A 23,252-nucleotide genomic window follows, 5' to 3' on the forward strand; every position below is an offset into this window, starting at 1 on the left:
GCCACTGCAATGAGAAGCCTGTGCACCACAATGAAGAGTAGCCCCCGCTCGACACAACCAGAGAAAGCCAGCATACAGCAACGAAGACCCAATGCAGCCAAAAATAAAAATTAAAAAAAATAAAAATTAAAAAAAAAGTGGTCTTTTGTGACTGGCTTCATTCACTTAATATGAAGTTTTCATGGTTCACCCGTGTTGTAGTGTGTGTCAGTGCTCTGATCTCTCTTTCTTTTTTCTCTCTCTCTCTTTTTTTTTTTTTTGTCCTCACTGCGAGGCTTATGGGATTTTAGTTCCCAGACCAGGGATCAAACCTGGACCCTCGGCAGTGAGAGCTCGGAGTCCTAACCACTGGACCACCAGGGAATTCCCAGTGCTTTGTTCCTTTTTATGGCTGAATAATATTCCACCATATACACTGTATCTGTACCTATATAGATATACTGTGGATATACAAACACTGTATAGATTTATTTATTCATTCATCAGTTGATGGGTATTTTTTGGCTATTTTCCACTTTTTGGCTATTATGAATAATAGTGCTACGAAGAGTTGTGTACAAGTTTTTGTTGTGAACGTGTTTGCAGTTCTTTTGGATAGAGACTTAGGAATGCAACTGCTGGGTCATATGGTAACTCTGTTTAACTTTTTTTCTCTTCCAATTTTATTGAGTTAAAATTGACATACAGCACTGTATAAGTTTTAGGTGTACAGCGTAAGGATTTGACTTACATACAAGTTTATTAAACATCCATCATTTCATATTAAAGAAATAAAAAAAAATTTTGTGATGAGAACTCTTAGGATTTATTCTCATAATAACTTTCATATAACACACAGCAGTCTTTTTAATTTTAAAAACTCCCAAGGTGATTCTTTTTTTTTAATATTAATTAATTAATTAATTAATTTTTGGCTGTGTTGTGTCTCGGTTGCTGCGCTCAGGCTTTCTCTAGTTGCGGCGAGGGGGGCTACTCTTCATTGTGGTGTGTGGACTTCTCACTGCAGTGGCTTCTCTTGTTGCAGAGCATGGGTTCTAGAGCGCAGGCTCAGTAGTTGTGGCACACGGGCTTAGTTGCTCCGTGGAATGTGGGATCTTCCCGGACCAGGGATCGAACCTGTGTCCCCTGCACTGGCAGGCGGATTCTTAACCACTGCGCCACCAGGGAAGCCCCAAGACCACATGTTATATGATTCCATTCATATGTAATGTCCAGAATTGGGTAATCTATAGAGACAGAAAGCAGATTAGTGGTTGCCCTGCCTTGGGGAGAAGGGGATGGGAGTGAGGGTTAAAGGGTGTAAGGTTCCCTCTTGGGGTGATGAAATGTTGTGGAATTAGATAGTGGTGATGGCTGCAAACTTTGCAAATATACCAACAATCATTGAATTGTACACCTTCAAAGGGTGACAATTATGGTATGTGAATCTCGATTTGTTGTTGTTGTTTTCTTTTTTGAATATCTCAATTTCGTTGCGTTAAATATCTCAACGCAACTCGCTGTGTTGTCTTCACGACTTGATTCAACCACGTTACTCCTCTGATGATGGAAAGGAATCTGATGAGGCCTGGGGCTGCCTGGGCTGGGGCTGGGAGTGCCCAGAAGAGGGGCAAGTGTGCAAAAATTTCCAAAATGGAAGCCCTTTAGGATGAGATTCCAGGGATGGGAAAGGAGATCCTTGAATGTGTTTCTGGGGGTCATGGTGTTAGAATGCGGCGAGGGGTACCAGAACCACCAGATCAGGCTCAAGGTGCTGACTGAGAATTGCCTTGCTCTCAGCACTGGACTGGTCCCCCGCCCTTTCAAGGCTGTAAAAGCAAGACAGCCAATCCCGGAGGAGCAAGACTGAAGACGTCATCGGTTCCTAGGGCTCCCCTGGGCAGATTGCCACCCTCTGGACTAGCCTTTAGAGAACGCTGAGACCCACCTGAGCGGGTAGAGATGGGGGCAATTGGGGGATGATATGGGAACCAGGGCACAGAAGGGGCCCCAGAGTTCTCAAGGGTCCTCTAAGCCTGTGCCCCAGGCCCATGATAGCTTCACTCTTCCAAATCTCAAACTCTCAGTGTCCCATCCCACTTTCACCTCCCAAAACCACAAAGAGAGCCACCATCAGGACCAGGAGGGACAGAATGAACCTTGTGGTGGGGTGGGGCCAGAGAGGCACTCCGAATGGTCCTTCCTGGGCACTGAGGCCGGCTTGGGTGACCTGGTCCGGGACCTTTTTGAGGCAGGGTTGGGGGGGGTAGGGGGGATGGTCAAGTTAATCTCCCTCACCCTAAGCCTCACCTGGCCACCTGCCTCCCTGTGCCCACCCAGCTCTCTTCCTTCACCCCTCCCTCGTGGTGGTGGGGACCAGGTGGGGCACAGGGCTGAAGCCTTAGGCCCAAAGCATCTTGCTCTTCAGCACCTGCACCTCCAACTTTCCCTGACTGTTGGGGACCTCAAGCTGCCAGAGTCCCTTCCCCACTCAGGGGACAGCCTTCCCCCTCTCCCTGTGGCCCTCTTCCCTTACGGGTCTTGCCTGCTTCATGCCTTTCTCCCAGCCTCAGGGGGTGTCTCTCGTTAACTCTCAATAACTCACTAACTCAATTCACACTGTGTCCCCAGGCCACCTCTACAGTCCCCTCTCCCTTCTTAGCAGGCCTCTTCAGCTCAGAGGAATCTGGGGTCACACAGTCTGCCTCCACACTGCTGCCCACCCCATGCCATCTCCAGCGTCACTCTCATACTAGATCTTCTCTTCCCCCAATCTCCCTTTTGGACAGAGGTCTTTTTTTTTTTTTTTTTTTTTTAATTTATTTAATTTATTTATTTTTGGCTGCCTTGGGTCTTCGTTGCAGTGCGTGGGCTTCTCACTGCGGTGGCTTCTCTTGTGGAGCATGGGCTCTAGGCACATGGACTTCAGTAGTTGTGGCGTGCGGGCTCAGTAGTTGTGGCTCGTGGGCTCAGTAGCTGTGGCTCACGGGCTTAGTTGCTCTGCAGCATGTGGGATCTTCCCGGACCAGGGCTCGAACCCATGGCCCCTGCACTGGCAGGCGTATTCTTTATCACTGAGCCACGAGGGAAGCCTTTTCAACCTGTCAAAAGTGCAAAACCTCAGCTGCCAGGCTCCCGATGTGCGCCCCTCCAACCACTCCACCAGAAACTCCCTTCTCTCTGCTTCCCCACTGTCCAAGCCTCCAGGGCCCCTGTAAAGGCTCCATCTGCTCTTGTGCACCCTCTCTGGCCGCTCCGCACACCGAGCACCACCGCCCTTTCCTTCCACCACATCAGTCCCTCGGGGCTGCCGTCCCTCTTCCTCCCAGCTGCCTTTTTGTTTTGGCTGCATCGGGTCTTCGTTGCTGCACACAGGCTTTCTCTAGCTGTGGCGAGCAGGGGCTACTCTTCGTTGTGGTGCGCGGGCTTCTCATTGCGGTGGTTTCTCTTGTTGCGGAGCGCGGGCTCTAGGCGCGCAGGCTTCAGTAGTTGTGGTGCACGGGTTTAGTTGCCCTGCGGCATGTGGGATCTTCCCGGACCAGGGTTCGAACCCGTGTCCCCTGCATTGGCAGGCAGATTACTTAACCACTGCGCCCCCAGGGAAGTCCCATCCAGCTGCCTTTGACTGCTAATGAACCCTAGCCGCTGGGGGAGGGTGGCCCTGGCCCCAGACTCCAGGTTGGCTGGCCTCGTGTCCCCACACGCACGTATCAGCCTTGGGGTGAGGGGGATGGTTGTGAAAGGGAAGCACAGACACTACCCTGGCGGGATTGCAACAGCCCTCTGGCCAGCTCCATGCTGCCAATCCCTGTTGGCCCCTCAGCAGCCTTCCCAGACATCTGCTTCCTCTGTGAGCCCCCAGTGTTCCCCACACATCCCCCAAATGTCCCCTCACCTCCTCACCCCACCCCACGAGACCAGAACGCCGACTTCAGTTTGCCAATCTCATCTTCATGTCAGCTATAGGAGTTTCTGTTTACAGATGGGGCAACTGAGGGGTAGCCAAGAACATTCAACGGCTCAGCGAGAGGCTCTAAGTGTCCTCCCCTTCTTTGTCCGTCATCTCCTCCCTCCCCTTCCTGGACTTCAGGCTGTCTCTCTGGATCCCTGCTGGGGTCAGCCTCCACCCCACAGCACCCCGTTCCAGCCTCCTTTCACAAAACTAACCAGGGTGGGGGGCTGCTGCACTGAGACGGGACACCCTCTCCGTTTAGCTGGCTTCATACCGAATTCAAGATTCAGGTCTTCAAGTGGGCAATATGGCTGACGCCCCCGCCCTCACTGACATCCGGGAAACAGGTTCAGGGGACTTGGCCCCAGGTCCTGGGCACACAGTGAGTCAGCAGAAACTTGCGTGGGACTAGGCCCCCTGCCTCTGAGCCCACAGATAACCTCCCCTCCTTACTCGGCCCCAAGGGTGAATCATCTGGTGGGGGGGAGGAGCCTGATTCCACAAGCGCAAGCGAGGCAGCTTGGGCGAGCTCGGAGTGCACAGTGTGTTGGAGCCAAAGCAGGCAGAGGTCGGCCTGGGAGACACAAGTCCTGGCCCGTCCCTGTGATGGGAACCTTGTTCTGCTCCTCGGAGAACTGAGGACGTGAGAGGGGAGCGCGCCCGGCATCTGCAGGCTCCAGCCACGCTTCTCTGTGTGTCAATTTCCAACTGGACTGTCCAGCCCTAAACGCCAAGGGGGCTGCTGCAGACCCTCGCAGAGCGTGCCTCTCTCGGCAGCCCGAACCCGGCAGCCTGAACCCAGCACTCAGTAGGCTCATCAGGGTAGACCAGAGGCTAACCAGCCAGCCGGAGGAGAGAAGGAACAAGAATGAGGGGAGAAAGACAGAGGGTCCACATGCAACAAAATGGTGGCAAGGACAAACCCGGATGAAGAGGGGAAAAAAGAAATAAGCAGGGCCAGGGGCAAGAGACACTGGAGGAGGGAGAGGTAAAAGATAGAGGCAGAGGAAAAGAGGAAGCCAGAAAAACAAAGCCTCTCTGGGACAGCAGGACGGAGACAAAGCCCAGGAGACGGAAGAAAGCCGAATTAGATTAGCCAGGAGGGAGAATGAGAGTGGAAAAAAAAAAAAGTGAAAATGGCTCACAATTAATGACAGCGATCTTAGGTCTTTTGAGTCACACGGCTATGAAGCAGGTATTGTGAAGCTGGGCCACTGGAGGCTCAGAGAGGTTGCTTTTTTATTTTTTAAATATTAATTATTTTATTTTATTTTATTTTGGCCACACGTGGGAGATCCCACCGTGGAGCACGGGGCTCAGTTGCCCCACGGGCATGTGGGATCTTAGTTCCCCAACCAGGGATCGAACCCGCATCCCCTTAACCACCGGACGGCCAGGGAAATCCCTCCGAGACGTTGCTTTTTTGCCCACAGTAGTCAGGGGCAACCGTAGGGTTTAACCCACCGGTGGACTGGTTCCAGAACCACGTCTCAGAGACAGAAGGGTAAGAGAGGCAGGGAAGAGAGTGAGCAGTTGTGAGCAGAGATGGAAGAAAAAAGGAGGCTCAGAAAGGAGCAGAAGGAAGCAAAGACAGACTTCGAAGAGACAAAGAAACAGACACACACAGGCAGAGGGGGCAGGACGGAGCGCTGCGTGGCCGGTGTGGGGGAAGGAACGAGAAACTGAGGCTTGAGCTGTGAGAAATCACACACGGATGCCCAGCAGCTGCCGTGAAGCTTGATGAAACTTTATTAAGCTAGGGCCCACCGGGAGGACAGCTGGGGCAGGGACAGGGCCTCCTGTAGGCTGGGGGGACATGGGGCTGGCGCAGGAGTGGGGCCTCCCAGAGGGATGCGCGGGCACTCAGTGATTCTCGCTGGGCGCAGTGGTGGGGCTGGTGGCCATGGCCAACTGCACCTTCTCCACCAGCTCAGCCCACTGGCGCTGCATGTCTTCCACCAGGGGCTCGAACCAGCTCCTGAGGCGGGCCTGGAAGGCCTCCGCCTGCAGGCGCATCTGGCTGCCCTGCTCCTCCATCTTGACGCGCACCTCCTCCAGCTGCTCCCGCATCTCCTCCAGGTGGTCCCGGGCCTGGGTGCCCATCTCCTCCACCCGCCCGCGCAGTTTCTGGTGCCAGGCCTCGGCGCGCTCCCTCAGCGTCTGGCTGGCCAGGGTTCCCACGGTGGCGGCCCGCGCTCGGCCCTGCTCCACCAGGGGCCTGAGGCGCTCGCGGATGGCGCTCACGCTGCGCTCTGAGCCCTCGAGCGCCCCCGCGCGGTACACGGCCAGGCGCTTCTGCAGGTCCTCGGCGTCGCGGAGCAGCCGTTTGCGCAGCTTGCGCAGGTGGGAGGCCAGGCGGCCACGCAGCTCGTCGGTGGTCTGGCCCATCATGGCCTGCACCTCGCTGCGGTACTGCGCCAGGCGGCTGCGCACGTCCTCCATGTCAGAGGCCAGCCGGGCCTGCGCTGCCTGCAGTTCCTTGGACACACGGGCCTGCGTCTCCTGGGCCATGGGGCCCAGCTGCCCCTCCAGCTCCTCCCTATAGGCCTTCACTTCCTTTATGGTCTCATCCATCAGCACCCTGAGGGGCGAGAAGGAGGGAGCATGGGCGTGAAGAGAGAGAAACAGGGATCCTGAGCTGATGGAGAGAGAGATGGAGAGGAACATGCCAGAGACAGGAAGGGTCGAAAAACAGAATCAAAGAGAGGTAAAGCCAAGAGCTAAAAAGGGAAAGAAAGCAAGAAGTGAAGAGAGATCCAGACCACCAAGAGTTGGTGATGGGAACAGAAAGAAACCCAGACTACTGGAGGCTGAGGGTCCAGAATGCACTGCCCACCAGGAGGGTCAGGGGCCAGGGCAGGGGCACTCACGTCAGTTCCTGCATGACCTGGGTGCTGAGCAGTTCCTCCTGCACCTGGTCAGACAATGTCTGCACCCAGCGCAGGTAATCCCAGAAGCGGCCCAGCGCCTGCTCCCAGGGCTGGCTGCCCTGCCACCCGGGCCACTCCTGCCCCAGCTGCACCTCGGGCTCCGGCTCTGGCTCCACTTCTGCCTGGCATCCTGCACGGAGCAAGTTCACAGCAGTCAGGGTCCTCCTCTGTCCCCTCCAGGCACACAGTACCTGGTACAGAGTAGGTGCTCCACAAAGGCTGGTGGGCTTCATCAGAGCACCGGTGGGCAGGGAGGAGGTGGAGGGACACCCAGCGTGTTTTAATCACTTGGCAAGCATCGACTGTGTGTTCCATGCACCGCCATGCTGGGGTGATGGAGAATAAAACTAATCACAGCTGACACTTAACTACGGCTCACTACCTGCCGGACAGCAATGGATTAGAAACTGTTACAACTCTCATTTTAAGGATGGGGAAACTGAGGCTCAGAGCGAATAAAACAGCTGCTCAGAACGAGTGAATGTCAGAGAGACCTCAGACCTGGGGAGATAGACCAGCAAAAGAGGGGACCCAGGGACGGGAAGAGGGCAAGGGGTACAGCTGAGGATGGGAGGGGGAGGGGCAAGGAACCTAAGCAAACCCCGCCCCCATACCTGCCAGGAGCGTGATCACCAAGGCGACCCACAGAACTTTCATTTTCTGGCTTGCGATTGGCCAACCTGGGGGAGGGAGACATTGTCACTCAACAGCAGTGGGGACTCCTCCCACTCAGAGCCGCGCCCCATCAGGTCTCGGCCCTCAAAGCCTTGCACCCCATATCTGCATCAGCCTAATCCAATCACAAAGTTACCAAGCAGCCCGGCCCCTTCACTGTCTATTTAATTCCCTCATTGTCTTCTCCTATCTCCCCATCGTCAGGTGGTCTCTGCCAAGAATTCTATCCCTCTCTCCCAGGGTTCAAATTCCACTCGCCCCACCCTCCCCTCCACCCCGGAGTTCCCTGTGAGCCCCAGCTGGACTTTCTAAGTTCCAACCTCGCATTCCTCATTGTAGCTTCACATTCTAAGCTCCAACTTCACATCTAAACGGTATCTTCCACATATTCGCTAATTTAATCCTCATTTAAAAGTCCTTCAACCGGCGCTCTAGCTACCCTGCCGCCACCCCTGGTCGCCGCCACCCCTGCGCCTCCCATTAACGGAGATCTTAGGATGATGGGGGCACCCAGTAGGTGCTCAATAAACGACAGTGACAATTGGTGGGCTCTTGCTATGGCTCGTCTGGTTTTCCTACAGGTCCAGCTGCTCCCCTGACCCCACCTTCCAGCCCAGACGGGATGCCCCTGCTGCCCACGCTTCTTCTAGGTCCAGTCTCCTGCCTCTGGCCTCATCCCCTGCTCCTGCTTCTGTCCTGGCCCAGGCGTAGGACCACCACCTCCTCCTCCCCGCCCTGCACCCCCAGCCCGTCCCCCACAGAAGCCCTGAGCTGGACTTCGTGCCCCCAGCTCTGTTTCTCACCCGCTCCTGGGGAATGGTGTCCTTCGCTTCCTCCGGGGCTGAGTAGGAGTCAGGGATCCCAGGTTCGTCCAGTTATAGGGCTCCCCCTGCCCCGCCCACTCCTCCAGATCTAGGGCAAGCTGGGCCAGCCCCTGTCAGGTCACGAGGTGGGCTGTCCTCCCCCTTCACACACAGCAGGGAGGCGGAGGGAGGTGGGGCTTGGAGGCTAGCAGCTCCCACTCCCAGCCTCCGTGAAAAGAGATGACATCTCACCCAGTAACTCAGGCGCCTTCCTCCATTCTGGTGGGTGGGTGAGTTGGGGGCAGGGTGCTGGGCATGGAAGGGGAAGGAGCAGGCAGCTGCCCAGAACACCCATTCCCTGTCCCTCTCTTGAACACCCATTCCCTGTCCCTCTCTTGAACACACATTCCCTGTCCCTCTCTTTTCCAGAGGATGGATGAATAGAATTTGAGGAAAGGCCTGGGGGCCCAAAATCCTGGGTCCGAGGAAGGAGCGGGGCTGCGGTCTGGGATCTCTGGGTTGGAGGCCCAGACAGAAACGGGATGGGAGTTCCGGGGACAGTGTAAGGCATCTGCTAAAAGCCCAGGCTTCGAGAGTGAAACCTGGGTGTTAACCCTAGCTCCCTCTTGGGCTGTGACCTTGGGCACAGGTGAATGCCTGAGTCCCCTTCCCCATCTGTGACTTGGAAACCCAGCATTTCTCCCCAACACAAGCATCGTGGATTGCAGGAATCGCCTGCATGTTGTACCTTCCGCAGGGCTTAAAGCATTCGTGTTGCCTGGTTAGGACTGTGGACTCCGGAACCAAACTGTCCGGGCCTGAATCCAGGCTCTGCCGGTTGCCATCTGTGTGACCTTGAGTAAATGACCTAGCCTCTCTGAACATCCAGTTTCTTGGTCCACAAAACCGGGAAAATGGTTGCACCTAACACCATCGTTCCACCATCGTTCGGTGAAGCAACAGGCTACTATACGTAGGAAGTTCTGAGAGCAGTTCCTGGCAAACAGCAGGCCCTGAGCTGGAGTTAACTTCTGTGACGGGCCACAGTGGGCGCTTACTGTCCCCTCCCTCCTTAGCACCTCGGTGACATGAACCCCAGCTGTTACACAGATGGGGAACAGAATTGAGACGAGATTCAGGATTGAGGTGGATGGTAAAGCCACACTGGACGAACTGGAGGAGCTGGGATTCACTCCTGGTCCTCTGAGGGGGTGGGAACATTGGACGCCATGGGGTCAGGGGAGGCTGGATGCCTGGTCCCAGGAAGGGAGCCCCAGTGCCAGCCAGGCCTGGGCCTATTTGCTTGGGGCTCAGCAGGCACTGGCAGGGAGCCGGCGGGGTGGTCTCTGGGCCCTGACGGCTCATCACGGGTCAGGTCAGCGGCCTCCCTCCCCAGTGTGTGAGGCGAGGTTTCAGCTCCTCTGTCTGGCGAAGGCTCAGGGGTGTCGGTCTGCCTGGAGCAGGAGTGATTCTGAACTCTCTCCATCCGGGTGCTTGAATGCTTCCTGAAGCTTCTTGGAAGCTCTGACCTTCCTATCAGAAAGTCCTCACACTCCTTCACGCCCTGCCCCTTTGGGAACCTGGAAAGACCCCGTAGTCCCAGCTCGCTGCCCCCACCCCTGCACCCAGAGACAGCCTCACCCCTGTTGCTTCAGTTCACAGGGACAAAGTCCTCTGCAGCCATGCTGGCCAGGCCAAGCTGAGTGACCACAAGACCATGCCCTCCTGGGGAGGGAAGGCCTGTGATGCCCCTGTAGGGAAGGTCACAGGGTGGCTGTGTGATCCTTGGCCAGGCCCCTCCCCTCTCTGGTCTGGGCTCTGGCCAGGGACTCGGCTTGATTCCCTTGCCCCCTGCCAGTCACTGTGGGAGGTCAGACCAAATGGACCACAGACACGTGGAGGAAACCAGACGACTCCCATTTCTTTTTTTCCATGTATATTTTTTGTAGGTTTTTTTTTTTTTTGTAAAATGTCCCAGTTCTTCCATAACTTATAAACATGATTTATACCGAAGGGTGGATGGGAAAGCGGGCCGGGGTGGAGTGACTGGGGATGGGGAAGCTCCTCTTCTCGCTGCCCCCTCGGGGCTGGGCCCAGGGCCCTCTGGGGCACGGGGACACCCCAACACCTCCCTGAGGTTGTCTGGCCGCCTCTGCCCCTGGTGCTCAGAATCCCGTGCGCCCCTAGATTCCAGAATCCCTTCCTGGACCCCAGGCCCACCGGGCACGCCGCCCCTGGTACTCCGAATCCTGACGCGCCTGTGGTTCCAGGATCCCCCCGCCAGCTGCGGGGGTGATGGGTCCCCTCCTTTCCGCTGCCCCCCTGACCCCCGAGGAGGAGGGAAGGGAGGGGGAGGGGGGCTCAGGTCTCCCCTCCGTAGCAGGGGGAGGGGGAGGTGGGATCTGAAGGAGAAAGGGCGTGGAAGGCAGGGGCCAGGAGGGGCTCAGCCAATGGTGAGGCCAAAGCCACACTGGAACTTGTTCTTTCGGTGATTCAGGAAGGCCCCAAGGGCCAGCGTCAGGGGCAGGGGTGGGAGCTTCTTCTCCAGCGTGGCGCCCACGATCCAGTTGCTGTCCACGGAACCTATCGGTGAACAACCGTGCTAAGAGCCTTTGCGCTGGCTTCTCGCCCCATCCCCGCGAGCTGCCCTCCGGCCCACCTCAGATACCACCGGCCAGACCACTGACTGTGCTGTTCCCGCCACCGGAAACCTCTTCTCGCCCTCCAAGTACTTCAGCTCTGAGCTCAGTGACCCCTCCCCCCCGCCACCCCATGGGCCCCGTCATCCCAGTCCTGTCCACACCAGGTCGCCGCTCTCTGGGGATGGGTCTGTCCCTCCCACTGTGAGCCCCGGGGCTTGGGGGGTGGAGGTGGGAGAAGGGGCCTGGTCACTGCTGTGTCCCTAGCATCCTTGGCACAAGGCCAGGCACAGAGCAGGTGCTGAGCATCTACTGAATGAAAGACTGAAATCTCTAACTCTACTCAATACTCTGCAATGGCCTATATGGGAAAAAGGTCTTAAAAAAAAAAAAGTGGAGATATGTATACATATGACTGATTGACTTTGCTGTACAGCAGAAACACAACATTGTAAATCAACTATACTCCAATAAAAGTTTTTTTAAAAAAAGTAAGAAAGACTGAAATCTCCAGGGCCTGTGCCCCAGGACCTGACAGGTGTGCAAGTACCTGGTGCAGTCCCCACAGGGTGGAGCCTGAGAACTCACTGAACAGGAAGCAGAGAAGCTGAAGCGCTGCTGCCCAAACCCAGCCTCTGACCCCGGCTGCCTACAGAGCAAGGGCTCGAGAGGTGGGCAGGGAAGGCGGGTTTCAGAAGCAAAAAAAAAAAAAAAAAAGACAACAATAAAAACCCCCAAACCCAGTTCCTGGCCCTCCTGGCTGCCTTCGGAAACCTTGACCCAGGCCCACTGAAGTGGCCTTTCCAGGGCACTCTCCACATACCCCAAACCTGAGAGCCACTGAGGCCCAAGAAGAAACTTAAGACTAGAGTCGGTCGGCCTTGGGGAAGGTTCTGGATCTGGCTGTGACTGGGCAGCCTCCCTAATGTGAGACTGTGGGGTCGGCCGGTTGTGCTCCACGTTGCCTTCCACTCATGAGAAAAAGAAAAGCGAGGGCCGTGTGCGCAGACTGGGAGAGGCCCACTCGGAGGGTGGTAGGTGCAAAGCTCAGGGCCCAGGCGCCCATCCACCCTCTCAACTAGCGTTCCTGGGCAACCGGGGGGCCCGGCACGCTGCCCTCTACCATCTCCCCTGGCCGGTATACCCACTCAGAGGCACCTCCTGCCTGTTTCCCACGCAGGGAAATGGAGGCCTGTACCTTTGAAGAGGAGGTTGGCCTTGGGCAGATCCAGCTGGTACCCGAAGGAGACACTTGTGTCCTGCATCCTTGTGCTGGCCTCGAACTCCACACCCACCTGCAGCTGGAGGGGCCAGGGCGACACACATGGGTCAGCCTCCCAGGCTCAACTCTCAGGCATGCCAGCCCCGGGCACCCCACACCCAGCACGTGTGCCTGCGCGGCCAGTCCCTGGACCAGCTCACCTGGTCACTGGCTTTGTGGTAGTATGTTGCATGCATGCCCGCCTGACCCAACGTGACTGTCGCCAACCAGTTGTTCACTGTAAGAGAGCAGGGTGGGGGGCGGGGCAGGTTACCAAGTGGGCTCGGCATCTGGGAACCCAGGTTTTCCCCCATCTCCCTCCGACCCAGGAGTCCAGGGTCCCCAGGCTCACATGTGTATTTCCCAGCTAGGGACATAACAGTGCCCTCCTCCCCAGGCCGCCGGTGGTAGACCAGCTCTCCGCCCAGGGCCAGACACGGCGTGATGCTCTGGAGGTAGTGGGCCACGAGGATTCCTGCAGGTGAGATGGGAAGGTATTACTTCTGGGCTCGGTGGTTAGTTTCCGCCCAGCTGGACTCCCGCTCCCTCGGGCCTCCCACTCGGGCTCTTTTTTAAAATTAATTAATTAATTAACCAATTTATTTATTTTTGGCTGCACTGGGTCTTTGTTGCTGCATGCGGGCTTTCTCTAGTTGCAGCAAGCGGGGGCTACTGTTCGTTGCAGTGCATGGGCTTCCATGCACGGGCTCTAGAGCGCAGGAAGCCCTGCGGGCTCTAGAGCACAGGCTCAGTAGTTGTGGCACACGGGCTTAGTTGCTCCGCGGCATGTGAGATCTTCCCGAACCAGGGATCGAACCTGTGTCCCCTGCATTGGCAGGCGGATTTTAAACCACTGCACCAGCGGGGAAGCCCCACCTGGGGCTCCTTGCTCAAGCAGTTCGCAGGGCTCTGAGGTCAGCCTCCCAGGCCCCCTGGGGCCTCATCTACTCTGCACTGATTTGTCTCCATTTACAGAGGAAGCCACAGAGGCTGAGGGGGTAAGTCACTTCCGCATGGTCACAAGATGCATCAGGGGCAGAATCCAGGCCTCCCCAAGCCCTGAGCCCAGGCTCTGAGACACTATGCCACCATGAGCAATAGGAAGGATAGGGCTGGTAAGAGCACACCTCGGGGGGCCAGACAACCTGGGTTCAAATCCCAGCCTTACCACTTGCTGGTAGAGTAACCGCGGGCCACTGGCCTCGCTTTGCTGTGCTGTGAACGGGACACCCCATGAGGTTGGGAGAAGGAGGGCCGGGTGCAGGTGCGGTGCGCAGGGCGTGCCTGGCACACAGCCAGCGCCCGGCAGTCAGGAGGACGGGCCTTGCTACGTCTGTCCCTCGGCAGGAGGGATGGCTCTGACTGAGGCCGCCTGAGTGTTTGTTAACCCATGACTCCACCACTGGGCTGAATTCCTTGAGCCCAAGGACTCATTCGTGTCTGTCTTTGAAAGCCCAGGAGAGGAGACGCCACAGATGTGATCTCTGTGGAGAGGAAAAGCCAGGGAGGAAGAGAGAGTGAGTGGGGGATGCAGAGGGAGTGGTGACAGAGAAAAAGAACACAAGAGACATCTCTGTAGAGACAGGGAAACAATCAGAAACAGACAGATGGGGACTTCCCTGGTGGTCCAGTGCTTAAGAATCCGCCTTCCAATGCAGAGGATGCCAGTTTGATCCTTGGTCAGGGAACTAACATCCCACAGGCTGCGGGGCAACTAAGCCCGTGCACTCTGGAGCCTGCGCGCCACAAGCCGCAACTAGAGAGAATCCTGCGTGCCGCAACGAAGACCCAAAGCAGCCAAATAAATAAATATTAAAAAAAAAAAGAAAGAAAGAAAAGCAAAGAAAAGAAATGGAGAGGGGTGGAGGAGCTGAAGATTCCCAACCTGACGAGACACAGCAGGTGAGGACAGGCGACATAAGCTTAGAGATGGACCCCCGGCCATAATGAGGGAGACCAGAGCAGAAGGGAAGGTAGGGACAGGGAAAGCCCAGAGCCAGGGGTGGGAGTGGGACGAAGCCTCGGGGACAGGAGCATGAGGTGTGAACCGGAGACAGGAAGACGCTTCCCAGACAGAGATCAGAGGCACAGACTGGGACCGGCTTGAGGGAGCAAGGCAGGACGGGACGACAGGATCGGGCTGCTCATATCTTCAGGCACACCTGGGTGAGGGTTGCCACCAGGGGCCCTGAGCGAGGCTGAGGGCTGCTGGCCAGAGCTCTGGAGGCACCTTGGGGGAGGCTGTGGTCAGGGCGGGCTGGAGCTGGCTTCTCCCCATGCGTAGATGACACAGATCCACCTCCTGGCCCCTACCCCTTGAGCTGGCTGTTAAGCCATTACCAGCACACCTCTGGCCAGGAGCAGCCACTCCTTCAGTAGAAGGGGAAGCTCAGGCCCACAGAGGGAAAAGTGACCATCCAGAGGTCACACAGGGACTTCAGCTCAAGAGTCTCTGGCCACGATTGGAACTGAGGGCCTCGAGGGCCCTGAACTTCTCTCCCACCCCCCACCTCCTGGGCCTGCCTCGCCCTCTGCTCCCCAGGCCCCAGCCCTCTGCCTGGTCTCTTGCCCCAGTCTCACACTCTCCAAGCAACTCTGCATGCAGCAGACAGAGGGATCTTGTTAAAGCACATACCTGGCTCAGCTCCCCCTTCCCTGCTCCAGAACCCGCTATGGCTCCCCAGTGCCAAGGAGACCCCAGCTCCTCAGGGCACAGGTGCAAGGCCCCATGTGGCTCGTCCCCAGCTTCGAAACAGGCTTCGTCCGAGAGCTTCACAACTCACTGCCCAGCGCTTATCTCCACACAGGCCTTTTTCTTGAGCATCCCAGCCCTTCCTGCATCTCTCTCCTTAAGCTGCTCTGTTTTCTCCTCCCACTTGTGTCCACACCCAGCTCTCCCGGGAGCTCCTCAAGGCAGGGGCTTTGTGAAAGCCAGTGGCTCTCAACCAGGGGCCATTCTGCAATGTCTGGAGTGGCCATGAAGAACCTGTTGAGCTCAAAACCCCATGAGAACGAAAGAAAGTGAGTCAGAGGTCTGTGAGCAAAGAGGCCTTGGGCAACGGGCAGAGCACAGACCGGGGAAAGGAGGTGCTTTCCCGAAACCAGCAGGGCTACGGCCACATCTGGACCCCTGCGGAAAGTCACCTCGGGCAGGGAGGGCAGGCACCCAGGGCAGATGCTGCGGGGGGCAGGCAGGCACCGAAGGGCAGGTGGTTCTCGGCCTCGGCCCAAAAGAGCGGCTTCCCACCCTCCCCACACCACGCTCCTTGGGGCTTTGTCCACGCAGAGCCCTTTTCTGGGAGCGGTGCCCTCCTCTTCACCTGCCTCGGTCTAGACACTGCCCCTTTCACTCCAGGAGAGATGGGATCTCTGTTATAAGCTCTCACGGCAACCTGGACCTTCCCAGTGTAGGATTTTTCCCAACAGTAATGCAGGCACTGTGTGATTATTTGTTTAGAGGCAAACATCTCCCCCACCGGCCTAAGAGCCCTGTGAGGGCAGGGAAGAGGGGTGTGTGTGTGTGTGTGTGTGTCTGTGAGAGAGTGTGTGTGTGTGTGTGTCTCTCTCTCTCCCTCTCTACCAGCAACACCTTGGTGGGCACATGCTAGGCTAGGTGCTCAGAATGAAGCAGGGGCTCCAGACGAGGGGCCGAGGCCATGGGAGGGGACCACGTGAGGCCAGGGGCTCCTCAGTTGGGCCGTGATTCAAACTCCAGCTCCGCTGCTTCCTAGCTGTGATCCTGGGGGACTGATTTCACCCTGGGCCTTGCTTTCCTCATCTGTGAGAACCCTGATCCCCCTGCCCATGTGGGGCGGCATGGAGATCCAACCCAGAGCGAACCCTAACTAGGCGTGTCTGGCCCCGCACTTGGGGCTGACAGCTTCTCCCACTGACTCCTTCAGCAAGGTGAGCTCCCTGCAATTGTGCCCATGAGACAGATGAGGAAACTGAGGCTGAGGGGGTGGAGCGCCCAGCTGTCAGTGGTCAGTTACTCATGTGCTCAGCACTGACCTGGGGCCAGAAGTTTTGATCAGTCCCTGAAGGGAGGAAGGGACACCTGTAGGAACTAAGAGATGAGAGTGTCACTGGTGGCCTTGGGCTCCAGGGAGGAGGGACCTAGAGGCCAGTGCTGAGGAACACGAAAGGCCGATGCTGCTGAGTGTTTGAGGGGACAGGGGGCCCTGTGCCCTAGAGAGGAGCATGGACTCTGGAGGCAGCCTCGCTGTGTCTCCTTGGGAAGTTACTTGCCCTCTCTGGGCCTCAATCAGACGGGGATGACGGCAGCGCTACCCCACAAGGCTGTTGAGAGGATTCCACGAACCGTTTGCTCACTGCTCCATCCCCAGTGCTTGGAGGGACTGAATGAAGGACCGGGTACACACAGTATGCTTGGGACCTGACGAACGGCAGGAGGTGAAAAACAGGACCTGCTGTGACCACCGCTCACTCCTTTGCTCAGTATTTTCTGAGCACCTACTCTGTTCCCAGCACGGTTCCAGGAGCTGGGCATACAGGTATCCTGGCTTCCCACCTTCACATACCTTTGCTCAGCACTCACCGCACAAGAGCCTGCTCTTCCTGACAGAACCGACAGCAGGCACAAGAATCGGGAATCACCACCTCCACCCTTTTAGTTGTTCAAGACAAAAAAGGCTGACCTCTCATCTCTGACCTCCCTCTTATCTCCCACACCCAACCCAGCAGCAAATCCCATCGCTCCACCTTCAAAGTACATCCAGATCCCCGACTGCTTCTCACCCCCTCTCCTGCCACCAGGCTGGAACCCCTCGTAGTCTGTTCTCCACATGTCAGCACAAGTGGTCCTGTTAGAAGCTAAGTCAGATCCTATCCCTCTCCAGTGGCCCCAGACTCAATCTGAGTAAAGGCCAAAGTTCTACAAAGCCTTAAGTGATTTGGCCCTGTTATCCTCTGACTTCTTCTACCACTTGCCCTCCTTCCTCATTCATTATAGCCCCAATCCTCCTTGATGTTCCAGTGAAGGGTCCTACCTCAGGGCCTTTGCACTTGCTGTTCCTTCCGGCTGAAAAGCTCTTTTCCCATATATTTGCTTGGCACCTTCCCTCACATCCTTCAGTCTTCATTTTCAGTTATCACCTATGTAACGAGGCCTTCTCTCAAGACGCTGCCCACCCCTCCCGAGGCTGTAATTTTTCCACACAGCTCCATCACCCATCTGCTCTACTTATGTCACTAGAATGGAAGCTCCCAGAGGACAGACCTAATTTTCCTTTGTTCATCACTGTATCCTCTGGACGCGTAAGACATAGAGTACGTGATCGATAAACTCACTAAACGAGTATAGAGAAATCAAAAGCAGACACTCAGAGACAAAAATAAAAAAGGGGGAAGCAAACTGAAGAGATCAGAAGTACAGACATTAGTCAGCTGGTCCCTGCCCCCAGCCAACCTAAACAGCAGTGTTCCTCCTCCACCTCCATCTCAGACTTACTTGCCTCCCCTCAGCTGCACGTGGACTCTGCCTGCCTTGGGATCTGCTCTGTGCCCCCGAGCAACCCCAGGGCCCCACGAGGAGTAACAAGAACAGCTCATTTCCTTGGGACCCATCACATGCCTGACCCCATTCGAGGCTCTCCACACATGACCCACTCAACAACCCTGTGAGGCAACCCAATTTTACAGATGAGGAAACTGAAGCCCACGAGGGTGATGGAAGCTCCCACAATCGCAGTTAAGCCAGTGGCAGAGCTGGGACTTGAACCTGCTTTCTCCCCCACAGTGCTACGGGCTTGATGTTCTGTGTTCTGAAGTCACACCTGCCCGTGACTGTTGGATGGTAGAAGAGGGCCAGCACAAGAAATGGATTTGCTGGCAAAGCTGGGACTGGGGTTTGACCCCCGCTCCGAGCCCCGTGCCTCTTACCTGAACCCACCAGGACGTCTGGGTTCCCCAGGGTGACAGCCGCTGTGAAGTCGGAACCCCGGTACTCCCCGTCCACCTGCCAGTTCACAAACTTTGACTGCTGGGTCTGTGGGGGGGGGGGAGGGGCAAGTGTGAGGGTGAAAGCGAGGAGGACCCCATGGGGCCCTTCCAGGTACAAAAAGCCTTAAAAAAAAAAAAAAAGCCTTTTAGTCCCCATACCCAACCCCCTTTTCTTGTTTGTAGGGAAAAGGCTTCAGCCTCCTAGACCCTCCCCTAGGGCAAATCCAAACCTTTTGTAATCAGGGAAGTGAGGGAAAGCAGGAACAAAGGAAAAGCAGTCAAATAATAGTCAAACAATAGTGCCGTGATAAGGCGGAATCCTAGCTCTTCCTCAAGGATATCAAAGGCCCCCCACCCAGGTGGAGGATGGTAACTTCAGGCTGAGCAAAAGATTCCCGGCATTCCATCCCGTTACCTCACCATCAACCAACCAGAACAAAGTCACACGTCTTGCAGCCCTCCCCCCAAACTTGTCTTTAAAAACTCTTCCGTGGGCCTCCCTGGTGGCGCAGTGGTTGAGAGTCCGCCTGCCGATGCAGGGGATACGGGTTCGTGCCCCGGTCTGGGGGGATCCCACATGCCGCGGAGCGGCTGGGCCCGTGAGCCATGGCCGCTGGGCCTGCGCGTCCGGAGCCTGTGCTCCGCAACGGGAGAGGCCACAACAGTGAGAGGCCCGCATACCGCAAAAAGAAAAAAAAAAATAAAATAAAAAAATAAAAAAATAAAACCTCTTCCGTGTAAACTGTGGGGGAGTTTGGGTCTTCAGAGCACGAGCCACCTGTATCCCTTGCCTGGTCCTTACAATAAATCTTTCTCTGCTTCAACCTCTGATGCTTTGGTCCGTGTGGCCTCACTGTGCGTTGGGTTCTTGGATTCAAAGCCAAGGGCAGCCTGGTGCTCAGGGTGGCTGGGGGGCAGCCGACTCGACCCCCACTCACCTGGATGGCCACCTTGGACCGGAGGCCGGGGCCCAGCTGGTGAATGACCTGAGCACTGAGGCTGCCGCTGTTGTCCATGTCACCCACCAGCACGGGGAAGGCCTGTGGGGCGGAGGGCAGGGTTAGACGTTAGAGGTCTAGCATCACAGAAGTATGTGCGCGATGGGCCTCGGGGAGAAGCCTAGGATTAGAAAGCCTCAGAACGAGGTTCCCTCCTCCAGGAAGCCCTCCAAGACCACCTTGGCTGAGTCAGGCTCCCCTCTGGGCTCACACAACCTTTGGGTTCCCCCATTTCAGTCCTACTCTCCCTGGACTGTTACTCTCTGGGGACAGGCTGCTCCCTTTCTCCAGTAGGCTGTGAGCCCCATGGCTGTTTCAGTCGCTGCTATGTCCCCAGCACAGGGCTGGGCACAAAATGGGGGTTACAATGAAGGTTTGTTGAATAAATGAATTTATTGCATGGAAATCATTAATATAATCAAAGACCTAATTTAGTCCCGCAACTCTTGTGTCCTGCCCAAGCCTCCTTCCGGGTCTCCAGTTTTGCCTTCACTCCCCTAACCTAGCCTTGGCAGACAGCCTGAGAAATGCTATCTATCTCCAAAGTATTCATCTGACCACGTCTTTCCCTCACTTAAATCTTTCTGTGGCTCTACCGCGCCCCCTAGCGAAAGCTCAAATGCCTAGCTTGGCCTTCAAAGCCCTGCAAGATCTACAGCTCAGCCCTGCCCACTCTGGGTCATCACTGTCTGGTGACCTTGGCGTCCCCAGACTCAACCAGCACAGGGCTGGGCAGAGACATGGGCGTCAGGATGAAGGGATGACCCAGGTTCCGATGCACCTTGGAGAGACGGTCTCCACCTCCCAACACTCTCAGCAGTCCTGGCCTCCTACTGACAAGGCCTTCTTCGCCTGACTGGCTACATTGTTAGAAGATAAAGGAAATGAATGGCAAAAGGAACCTCACCTCTGTTGGACTCAGCTGCTTTGTCCCCACATACGTGACCCCGAAGTGGTAGTTGGACTCCCCGATTGTGCTGAGGGCTACTGTGTGGTTCACCTGGGAGAAGAGGGAGGGCTGTGGTGACGAGTCTGTGGGCCACCCCCTAAGGAACCCAGCCGAGCCCACTCCCAGGACAGCTCCTCTCCTGCCTGGGATGGGAGATACTTGCCAATCTGGCTTCCCCAACAGGGCATCTCTAGGCTGGGCAGGGGATGAAGACTGGGAGGTGTGGCCCGACTGGATTAGAGACTCAGAGAAGGGATGTGCTGGGGCTGGGGCTGGGGCTGGGGCTACACACCTGGTACTTCATTCCTGCCTGGATGCTGGCTGAGGGGGGATGGTGTATCTCTGGATTCTGGGTCCCTAAACCCTACCACTGGCCGCCATTGTGTGATCAGCCCGGCACTGTGTCTCTGAGTCTTTCCAAGTACCAAGGAGCCCAGACCTTTAGGGAGGAGTAAAAGGGTTGTACGTGCAGATGCAGGGGGATGGCTGGGATGACCTCTGGAGGATAATGGGACCAGGAAGGCTCACCTGGAAATGATTACTCAACCCTTTGTTGACTGTGAGCTTGACACCTTCCATCTGAATAGGAAACAGCTCTAAAGGAGAGAGAAGTGCTGTTACACTCCAACACACACACACACACACACACACACACACACACACACACACACACCCATTTCTCATCCCTTTCTTTCGTACTGTCCCCGCTCTCCCTTCTCCAGGGATCCCAACCAGTAAATAGCCTAGTGGAGGGGCCCACTTTGCCTTTGCCTTTGCCTGCATCCAAATTCTAGGGCCACCACCTACTACCTGTGTGACCTTAGGCAAGGCACCTTATCTATGTCAAACTTATCATCTGTAAGTTGAAGATGCTCACCACGTAGAAATATTGCAAGGGTTTAATGAGTTAACACATACTGAATGCCAGGACGGTGCTCAATAAGCTGCTGCCACCACTTTTGCTATCACAATTACTCCAAGCCAGGATCCAGAAGCTTTGGGTTCCACCTCCACTGGCCCTTTGCTGACACTGTGACCTTGGGCCTCAGTTTCCCTCCCAATCACAAGAGGCTGGCTTGGCTGATTCCTGGGGCTCCTGAGGTCCCTAAGGCTTTCTCTACTGCTCTGGCATTCTATCCTGAGGTTCCACCATTTGATCCCATCGTTCTAAGCCCCAAGTTCAATGTGCCACCATTCGATCCCAACGTCAACTCCTAACGCTCTGTTAAAAGATTCCAACGGTCCGTGCCAATTCCCAAGGTCCTCAGTGTGCTCCTCCTTCCCCCGATATCCGGGCCATCACAAGCCCGCCGGGCCCCTAGCCCCTCACCCTTGCACTTCCGGTGGCACTCCTCGAACGTGCCCGGATTGGGCAGGCAGCCGCAGGCCCTATCATCCCCGGTCCCTCCAGCGCTGGCGGCCGCAGTCCCCGGCGTCCGTTCGGAACCTCGACCTGCGCCAGCTCCAGCACCCAGGCCGCCCCCGATCGGCGGCAGCGTGAAGCCCGGAGGAGAGGGCGGAGGCGGTGGCAGTCCCACGAGGGGAGGCGCAGGCGGCGGCGGCGGCCCTGCGGGCGGCGAGCTAGCGGCCAACACGTTCCCCATGATCGCCTGCAAAGGGAAAGGTCAGAGGGCAGAGGTCAAGACCCGCAGGCTCCAGGCCCAGTCGCCAGCGAACACCCCTCTGCTCGGAGCCCCGTTTTCACGCGCGGCAGCGCCTCCTCCCGGTGTGCTCCGCTCCCACCCCGTGCGCCACGCGCAACCGAACCCGCTGCCGCCGCCGCCGCCACCACCGTCGCCCCGCCCCGCCTAGCCCATTGGTTTACCGGGCCCGGGGGTCCGCCCACCAGCTTCAGGGTCTGGCCTTACTATTGGAGTCATGGATGAAAGTTCCACCCACCTCTTTGGAATGTCCTTTTCTGTTGGTTCCCACTCGCAGACAGGTCAAAGCACACTTCCCCCCCTTCCCATTGGCTTGGGGAGCCCACACCGATTGGCTCTAGTTGCCGCGGGTTCCGGTGCTCGCCCGCCATTGGTCTGTGCTGCGCACTTTGCAACGCCCATTGGCATATCGCCTCCGCCCCATTCCAGAAGGCGCCCCTCTTTCGACTCCGCCCCGCAGCGAAGTTGCCATGATAATTGGTCGGCCTTTGCCCTTGGAGCATCCTGATTGGCTCCAGCATGTACGGGGGTCGAACCCTGGTGACGTAATCAACGTTGTGTGTTCATTGGCTAATGTGCCAGGGTCAAGGGACACGGATAAAGGTGGGTTGCGCGGCAGAGGCTGCTAGGCAGCAAGGTCAGGCCTCGCGTCCCACCAGGCACCGCGGCAAAGGGGCGGTCCCCTAGTCCGGAGTCGCACACCGAAAGCCGGAAGTGCTAGCCCTTCCCACAGTGCCACGGGAGAATTCTAACCCGTTATGTGAAAGCTGTCCTGCTTCTTGTTACCCACAATGCCCCTTACCTATTTAACGGGACGGTTGCCGTAGACCCACCCCTTTCGTTACCCATCATGCCTTCTGGATCTCTCCCCCCAACCCTTGCCCCAGTCACTGCGTCTTCCATCTTTGGCCCATTCATTCCTGTCCCATTACCCAGCATGCCTTCTGCTCCATTCATTTCAGCTTGGTTGCCTGTACTGCCTTTAGCCCATTTATGCCCGTTCATTTCCCTAATTCTTTTAGCTAATTCTTAATTGACCATAAGGTTTTGGGTCCATTGCCCATCATGCCTGCGGCCCCTATTTCTCCATTATTCATCCCTCTGCCCCTGGCTCATTCTTTCAGACCTATTAACCATCACGCCCTGAGCTCCTATTACAACATTATTCATAATTTGCCTTTGGCCTATTCTTATTGCCATTTATTCATTACACCCAAGCCCCTCGTACTTAATTACTGCTATTTCTACTTTGTTCCGTTTATTTCGGTCCATTACCCATTAGACTGCTGTTGCAGATTCCTTTTCGTTAATCACAATGCCCTGGACTCCTCCCCACTCCTTCCATTACCCATCACTATGTTTTTGGCTATGCATTTTTGCTCATTATCCCCTCAATTATCTTTTTCACATCTTTGGCCCTTTTCTTAATGTCTGTAACCCATCT

At 56.3% G+C, this 23,252-nt stretch overlaps 2 protein-coding genes across 2 annotated transcripts; both read right to left on the reverse strand.

Annotated features, from left to right (window-relative positions):
• Nucleotides 1–5,794: 5,794 nt before the first annotated feature.
• Nucleotides 5,795–7,542, reverse strand: APOE (apolipoprotein E). The gene is made up of 3 exons (XM_060084709.1): nucleotides 7,476–7,542; nucleotides 6,802–6,991; nucleotides 5,795–6,512 (listed from the first exon to the last, which is right to left on the reverse strand). The coding sequence occupies exons 1-3, from the start codon at nucleotides 7,516–7,518 to the stop codon at nucleotides 5,795–5,797; spliced, it is 951 nt and encodes a 316-aa protein (XP_059940692.1). The 5' UTR covers nucleotides 7,519–7,542.
• Nucleotides 7,543–10,274: 2,732 nt separating this feature from the next.
• TOMM40 (translocase of outer mitochondrial membrane 40) lies at nucleotides 10,275–21,935 on the reverse strand. Its single transcript, XM_060084271.1, has 9 exons — nucleotides 21,478–21,935; nucleotides 20,676–20,743; nucleotides 20,106–20,198; nucleotides 19,139–19,240; nucleotides 18,141–18,246; nucleotides 12,592–12,714; nucleotides 12,401–12,477; nucleotides 12,177–12,279; nucleotides 10,275–10,922 (listed from the first exon to the last, which is right to left on the reverse strand). Exons 1-9 carry the CDS (start codon nucleotides 21,749–21,751, stop codon nucleotides 10,783–10,785), a joined length of 1,086 nt encoding a protein of 361 aa, XP_059940254.1. The 5' UTR covers nucleotides 21,752–21,935; the 3' UTR covers nucleotides 10,275–10,782.
• Between the last annotated feature and the right edge of the window lie 1,317 nt (nucleotides 21,936–23,252).

This window comes from Mesoplodon densirostris, chromosome 19 (genome assembly GCF_025265405.1).
Source record: "Mesoplodon densirostris isolate mMesDen1 chromosome 19, mMesDen1 primary haplotype, whole genome shotgun sequence".
Classification (NCBI taxonomy): Eukaryota; Metazoa; Chordata; class Mammalia; order Artiodactyla; family Ziphiidae; genus Mesoplodon; species Mesoplodon densirostris.